The 8,251-nt window shown below is 38.4% G+C and overlaps 1 protein-coding gene across 1 annotated transcript in view; it reads left to right on the plus strand.

Annotated features, from left to right (window-relative positions):
- LOC103304817 (spermine synthase-like) overlaps window positions 1-8,007 on the plus strand; it is a 99,051-nt gene extending 91,044 nt beyond the window's left edge. Inside the window, 3 exon segments of the mRNA XM_054715351.1 lie at window positions 6,921-7,026; window positions 7,064-7,938; window positions 7,940-8,007. Of these exon segments, the coding sequence (XP_054571326.1) occupies window positions 6,921-7,026; window positions 7,064-7,938; window positions 7,940-7,985 (1,027 nt within the window). The 3' untranslated portion in view covers window positions 7,986-8,007.
- Window positions 8,008-8,251: the final 244 nt, after the last annotated feature.

The following is an 8,251-nucleotide window of genomic DNA, read 5'->3' on the forward strand; positions in this document are numbered from 1 at the left end:
CAATGTCACTAATTATCCGAGAGATGCAAATCAAAACAACAATGAGGTACCATCTCACACCTGTCAGAATGGCTATCATCACCAAATCAACAAACGACAAGTTTTGGCGAGGATGCGGAGAAAAAGGAACCCTCGTGCACTGCTGGTGGGAATGCAGACTGGTGCAGCCACTGTGGAGAACAGTATGGAGTTTCCTCAAAAAACTGAAAATGGAACTCCCATTTGACCCAGTAATCCCACTCCTGGGAATATATCCGAAGAAATTAGAAACACCAATCAGAAAGGATATATGTACTCCTGTCTTCATAGCAGCACGATTTACAATAGCTAAGATTTGGAAACAACCTAGGTGCCCGTCAGCATATGACTGGATCAGAAAACTGTGATACATCTACACATTGGAATACTATGCTGCCAAAAAAAGAAGGAATTCTCATCATTTGCAGCAACCTGGATGGAATTGGAGAACACTATGCTAAGTGATACAAGCCAGTCAATGAAAGAAAAATACCACATGATCTCACTCATTTATGGATAATAAAGAACATTATAAACTGATGAACAAAAATATAGATACAGAGACAGTAAAGCATCAAACAGACTGTCACATTACAGGGGGAATGTTAGGGAGAGGTGCGGGAGATAAGAGATCAACCGAAGGACTTGTATGCATGCATACAAGCATAACCAATGGACACAAAACTCTGGGGGGTGAGGGCATGTATGGGTGTGGGGTGGGGGGACAATGGTAAGATATGTACACATATAATACCTAAATAAAAAAAAAGTGGAAAAAAAAGGGCTGGCAACTGAGTACATGGCTGGCTTTTTCAATCTGCAGGGAGACACAAGCTCCTAACTGCTCTGAACTCCATTTCCTGGCAAGACTCTGGGGACCCAGACTCATACGGGGAGATACTGGACTGTCTGGCAGTGGTCGGAACTTGAGGGCAGCTTTCTCTCAGAGGTGCTTGCAGCGATTACCAAGGGACACTGAGACCCGGGGTCCTCTTTGGGCAGGGCTGATGGGAAGCCATTGCTGTTTGCTCCACCCTGAGACTCTGTCCCACCCCAGCTGTGTGCAGAGGGTTTTGCATATGAATAGTCTGGTCCTTTGAAATCTAAACTTACCTAACAAACTGCAGCTGAGTCAGAGTGACACAGAACATCCAAAAGAAGGCCCAAGGCCCCACAGCAGATTGCATTGCTTCACAGCTGGGTCTCATCTGGGCACCTCCAAAACCCAAACAAAGAAGAGGAATCTTCAGATCTCTCCATAGCTCCTGCTGGGTGGCCTCAGGCAGAGGCTAAATTAGCACCTCCTCGTAGATCCAAGAGCCAGTGAACCCAGGGGTCAGAGTAGGACCATCCAGATTACAACTCCTCAGATCCATAAGGGGCACACTCAGGGGGTAGACTCAGTGAGCACCAAAGCCCCACTGAATCCAGTCTTGCCTCATAAGGGTATCTCCAGCACAGAGGTTCTCCCATCATGGACACAGCTGATCCTTGCAGCCAATAGGCCTGGAGGTCAATTCCTCCCAGTGTTACCAACAACAATCAAGGCTTAACTACAACAAGATAGTGCACACAGCCCACAAAGGGGTGCACCAAGAGTGTCCACCTCAGGTAACTGGGGAAGCTGAGTCACTGGACCCTATAGGACACCTAGCACACAAAGCCACTCTATCAACACAGGGAAGCAGCCAAAATGCGGAGACAAAAAACAGGTCACAAATGAAAGAAATGGAGGGAAGCAAACTACTGGATATAGAGTTCAAAAACATGGTTATAAGGTTTTTCAAGAATTTTCTAGAAAAGGCTGATAAATTTAGTTAGACCCTCGAGGATAAGAAAAAAGACCAACTAGAAATTAAGCATACACTGACTGAAATAAAGAATAATATACAGAGATCCAACAGCAGACTAGAGGATCGCAAGAATCAAGTCAAAGATTTTAAATACAAAGAAGCAAAAAACACCCAACCAGAAAAGCAAAATGAAAAAAGAATTCAAAAATATGAAGATAGTGTAAGGAGCCTCTGGGACAACTTCAAGTGTACCAACATCCGAATTATAGGGGTGCCAAAAGAAGAGAGAGAGCAAGATACTGAAAACCTATTTGAAGAAATAATGACTGAAAACTTTCCCCACCTGGTGAAAGAAATAGACTTACAAGTCCAGGAAGTGCAGAGAACCCCAAACAAAAGGAATCCAAAGAGGACCACACAAAGACACATCATAATTAAAATGCCAAGAGCAAAAGACAAAGAGAGAATAATAAAAGCAGCAAGAGAAAAAAAATTAATTAGTTACAAACAAGGGAGCACCCATATGATTGTCAGCTGATTTCTCAACAGAAACTATGCAGGCAGTATGGGAGTGGCAAGAAATATTCAAAGTGATGAATAGCAAGAACCTACAACCAAGATTACTCTACCCAGCAAAGCTATCATTCAGAATTGAAGGTCAGGTAAAGAGTTTCACAGATAAGAAAAAGCTAAAGGAGTTCATCACTGCCAAACCAGTATTATATAAATACTGAAAGGTATTCTGTAAGAAGTGGGAGAATAAGAAAAAGGTAAAGATAAAAATTATGAACAACAAATACATATCTATCAACAAGTGAATCTAAAAATCAAGTGAATAAAAAATCTGATGAACAGAATAATCTGGTAAATATAATAGAATCAGGGGCATAGAAAGGGAGTGGACTGACAATCTTTGGGGGGAAAGGGGTGTGGGGGGTGCGGGAAGAGATTGTACAAAAATCATATGCCTATGGATGAGGACAGTGAGGGGGATTAAGGGCATGGGGTGGGGTGGGAACCAGGTGGAGGCAAGCTATGGTGGGAAAAAAGAGGAACAACTGTAATAATCTGAACAATAAAGATTTAATAAAAAATAAAAAAGAATGTCACTGTATTTACACAGAGGATATTTAAAGAGGTAATCAAATTAAAGTGAGACTATTTTGTTTATCAGTTTACTTTGTCCATTGATTCCACATATAAGTGAAATCATATGGTATTTCTCTTTCTCTGACTCACTTATTTCCTTAGAATAATACCCTCTAGGCCCATCTATGATGTTGCAAAGGTTAAGATTTCCTTCCTTTTTATAGCCAAGTAGTATTCCATTGTTTAAATGTTCCACAACTGTTTTACCCACCCTTCTACTGATAGGCACTTGGGCTATTTCCAGATTTTGGCTAATGTAAATAATGCTGTAATGAACATAGGAGTGCATATATTCTTTTGAATCAGTGTTTCGAGTTTCTTTGAATATACTGTATTCCCAGAAGTGGAATTGTTGCTCGGTCATAAAACTTAAATATATATATATATATATATATATATATATATATATATATATATGTAACAGACTGACAGCTGTTATAGCGGAATGGGGTTACGGTTTTGGGTGAAAAATATGAAGGAATTAAGCAAAGAAAACTCATAGATACAAACAACAATATGGTGATTACCAGAGAGAATGGGGGGTGGGAGAGGTAGAAGAAGGTAGAAAGGGAGAAAAAATGGTGACAAAAGGAGGCTTGATTTTGTGTGGTGAACACACAATACAATATACAGATGACATATTATAGAATTGTACACCAGAAACCTATATAATTTTATTAACCAATGTCATCCCAATACGTTCAATAAAAATTTAAAAAAAAATTATCATTCCTAGAAAAAGTTAAAGTGAGGCTGAGATGGACCCTAATCTCCTCTCACTGCTGTGTTTATAAGCAGAATAAATTTGGACACAAAGGAAGACAATCTGGACACACACATAAAGAGGAAAGATCTTGTTAAAATACAGCAAGAAGGTTGCTACCTGAAAGTCAAGGAGCAAAGCTTCAGAAGAAACCAAACCTGTTGACATCTTCATCCTGGACTTCTAACCTCCAGAACTATGAGAAAATGCATTTCATTTAAGCCACTTAGTCTTCGGTATTTTGTGAAGGGATAACTAGCAAACTAATACAGTGATATTGGAGTTATCAAGTAAGTATGAATGCATGAATGAGAGGCTTGAGAAACACAGAGGCAAATTATTCTTACAGAAAAGAAACAGGCAAGAATAAATTCTGGAGAGACGCATTGTAGTTTAGAAGAAAAGCTCACATGAATATGGCAACTTTGCTACCAGAATGTGATTCCAAATTGTGTTTTAGTACGATTCAATTACTTATCTACCTCAAATGCTTAAAGAAGGCCTCTTCAATAGTGTACAAACACCGCTATAAGTAGGACTTTGTTCTCAGAAACTCAAGCAGTTAGCAAAGCCTGCCAGAGAGCAGCATTCACTAAATTCTTCAAGTTTCTCATGTATTGTCTTTTGTTTACTTCAGGATTATATGCCTTGGTTCTTTGAAATATCCTTCTAAATGTTAATGTAGGCAGGCACACTGAATAAAAAGAAAAAAAAAACAGTTATTGAGCATTGTACTAACCAATTTATATGAATGATCTAATTTATTCTAAGAAATCCCAATAAACTAAATATTATCATATCCATTTACAGTTGAAGACACTGAGGTTTAGAGACATTAAGCGATTTTACCAAGGCTATGTAACTATTATATGACAAAGCCATGGTATGGACTAGAATCAGTCACACACTAAAGCATGTATTCTTAAACACGTTGCTACACTGCCACACATTTTCCAATTCTATGATTGCCAGATACAGCAAATAAAAATACAGAATGTCCTGTATCTTATCTGTCATACATAACTTGACTAATAAGTTTAGTATTACAATACATTTTATTTGGGCCAAAAATAAAAAGGACTTTTAGAAAATCAGGTCAAATTTGAGTTTGGGAATTGGGCAGTAACAGCTCATCAGTAATTACTGATGGAAAGTAAAGGACTGATAAAGCTTATGGAAAAAATTGGAGAATAGACAATGCTTGAAAGTTTTGCTCCATCATTTTAATTTTCCACATTCTCAAGAGAGTCAACTTTAGTCAAAAGAGGCACTCCCCTTCCTTTTTCCCAAGATTGTTAAAATCTGCAGAGTATGAAGAAATCAATGACAAACACTGTTTCATTTCATACTAAGGGAATGTGACTGCTGTATCATATAGTAGCTGGTGATTATATTTTCTCTTCCCAACTGCCTAGGGAATTACATCACACCATTATTAGTGTAATTTTCATTTTCATGACATGTGGCAGGAATATATTGAATGTCAACAATATACTGGGTACTAATTAGAATCAATAAGTTATTAAGATAATTTCAGAGAACAGTAAGGCTTAATGAATATGGCCAAGAGTTATAGTATGATTTATACACTCACCCATCTCAGGGAAAACAAGAGGTCATGGTAAGACCAGGTTCTTAAATTTCTGATAAGAGACACAAGGGAATATTTAAGAGATATAATAGTGATTTTCTTATCTTGATGAAGAGTCATTTTCAGAATAGTATGTGTGACCAAATGTCAAGAAACTAAAGCAAGGTACAAGACACATTGCCTTGATTGAAATTGGGTAGATATACATGTGTTCCCACTATTGGGTCTAGCAGATAAAGTAGGTAAATTCAAAAAGAATAAACATTCCTTCTTTTCAGGGTAACAAAGTGCTTGATGTGAATATCTATAAAGTGAGAACTAACATGGGACACAGAAGTATTTAGTTACCTTAAGAAATGTCATATGCAATAGCAGGTTGATCCCTACCTAGATTTATTAGGAAGGCCTACAATTAGCTGTGCATACCCTGTTATATTGTAGATATAGAACCATTATGTTATTATAAAGAATACTATTCATTAACATTTCTTTATTCTGTAAATATGCAAGTAAGAGTAATGGGGGATAGAGTGAATAAAAAGTGGAATGCAAAAGGTCCTAGAATAATATAATTTCATTCAACATTGCTTTTGTTATATCCTTATTGAGATTTTAAAAATCAATTTCTGGTGGGGACACTGTGTGGAGTTTACAAGCTCTCCTCATATCTGTGTGGGTTTACTCCTGGTATTCTGGTATCCTACCATAACCCAAAGATGTGCATGTTTATGTTAATTAGCTTGTCTAAATTGTCCCAGTATAGATGAGTGTGGATGTATGTTTGAAGGCATCCTGCAATGAAATGATGTCGTGTCGAGGATTGGTTCCTACCTTTTGCCCTGAACTCCCTGGATAAGCTTGGGCAACCTGTGACCCTAAACTTTATATAGAAATTTGGTGATGTCGTTTGATCAGGAATATTCTGTAGGAACTTAACTCTTGCTTAAATCAAGTAGCCTACAGCAAAATTGGTTTCCTTTTGTGTTGTTTTGCTTAAACTCACAGTTTCCAAGAATTCATGAACAACATTAAGTGAGGACTTATTGTACTCTAAATATGGGGAATTTAAGATTTGGTCTACAATCTTAATACCCCAGGAAAAATTAAAATTTAGATTAATAATTTCTGATATAATTTCTGAAATCTCCTATAATTTGCCTTCTAGGAGCTTAGAACACTCAGACTTTAGTATATCCAGGTCAGAGCTCTCTGTCTCTGTCTTCCACATTTCAGTCCTTCAACTTTGTCCTCAGATTTTAAAACTTTTATTTCAATGCCTTTGGAAGAACTGAGTCTTAAGAAGAAAACACTTGACTTAAAAGTAGAAACTACTGATAACATTTTATAGTATGAGAATTACTTTCCAGAGGTATTTGAATTTTTAGAGAATATTTGTTTTTAGCATCAAGAAGTGAATCCTCGGCTGTCTTCGCCGTCGCGCAGTCCCCCCTCCCCCCCCCCCCCCCAGGTTCCCACAGCCACCACCCCAGGCATGGCCCAGGGCCTTGCCTCACTACGGCAGCAACAAGGCACAGCACACTGGACTTCATACTCGGCGACAAAGAAAACATCTGTTCTAGCCAAGGAGGATTGAATAATTTCAAAGCGGGACCATCCTAAAAGGACTCCAGTCCATTTTCCAGGAGCAGGGGATGACCGAGTCGGTGCACACCTGGCAGGACCATGGCTACTTAGCGACCTACATAACAAAATAAATAAATAAATAAATAAATAAATAAATAAATAAATAAAGACAGCTTTGCCAATCTGAGAATTTATCCACATGGATTGGTGTTGCTGGACCTTCAGAGTTACGACGGCGATGCACAAGCCAAAGAAGTTGACAGTCTTTTGAATAAAGTAGAAGAAAGAATCAAAGAATTGAGTCAGGACACAACTGGGTGGGTGAAGCGATTACCATGCATAGTTCGAGGAGGGACCATTGACAGGTACTGGCCCACTGCTGATGGCCGCCTGGTTGAGTATGACATAGATTAAGTGGTGTATGATGAAGACTCACCTTATCAGAACATTAAAATTCTGCACTTGAAGCAATTTGGAAATATTCTCATCCTTAGTGGAGATGTTAATCTGGCGGAGAGTGATTTGGCATATACCCGGGCCATCATGGGCAGTGGCAAAGAAAATTACACTGACAAAGACTTGCTGATTCTGGGAGGTGGAGATGGGGGCATTTTATGTGAAATAGTCAAACTGAAACCAAAGATGGTCACTATGGTAGAGATTGACCAAATAGTGATTGATGGATGTAAGAAATACATGCGAAAAACATGTGGTGATGTCTTAGACAATCTTAAAGGAGACTGCTATCAGGTTCTAGTAGAGGACTGTATTCTGGTACTGAAGAGGTATGCCAAAGAAGGGAGAGAGTTTGATTATGTGATTAATGATTTGACAGCTGTTCCAATCTCCACATCTCCGGAAGAAGATTCCACATGGGAGTTCCTCAGACTGATTCTTGATTTCTCCATGAAAGTACTGAAACAGGATGGGAAATATTTTACACAGGGGAACTGTGTCAATTTGACAGAATCCCTGCCACTCTATGAAGAACAGCTCCGACACCTGTATTGTCCTGTGGAATTCTTAAAGGAGATCGTCTGTGGAATTGTGGGTATTTTACATTGTTTGGAAGAAAGCTAAACCCTGAAGATCAATATCCCCTCATCACATGTGCTACAAACAGCCTTCCTGACCTTCACATGCTATACATTCCATCAAAACGAGTCAGGCAATTGATTATGAATTCCTTCAAGTTTTCTTTTTAAATTATTTTTTAATTTAAAAAGGCAAATGGAAAATGTATATTTTGATGACCTAGGGTGTTGTTTTTTGAAAGTCAGCTGAAGGATGATTAGCTAGCATAGCAAAGGCTGCTAAATGCACTGAACCCTAGAATGTGATATTTTTTTTTTA

Source organism: Eptesicus fuscus, chromosome 1, assembly GCF_027574615.1.
Source record: "Eptesicus fuscus isolate TK198812 chromosome 1, DD_ASM_mEF_20220401, whole genome shotgun sequence".
Classification (NCBI taxonomy): domain Eukaryota; kingdom Metazoa; phylum Chordata; class Mammalia; order Chiroptera; family Vespertilionidae; genus Eptesicus; species Eptesicus fuscus.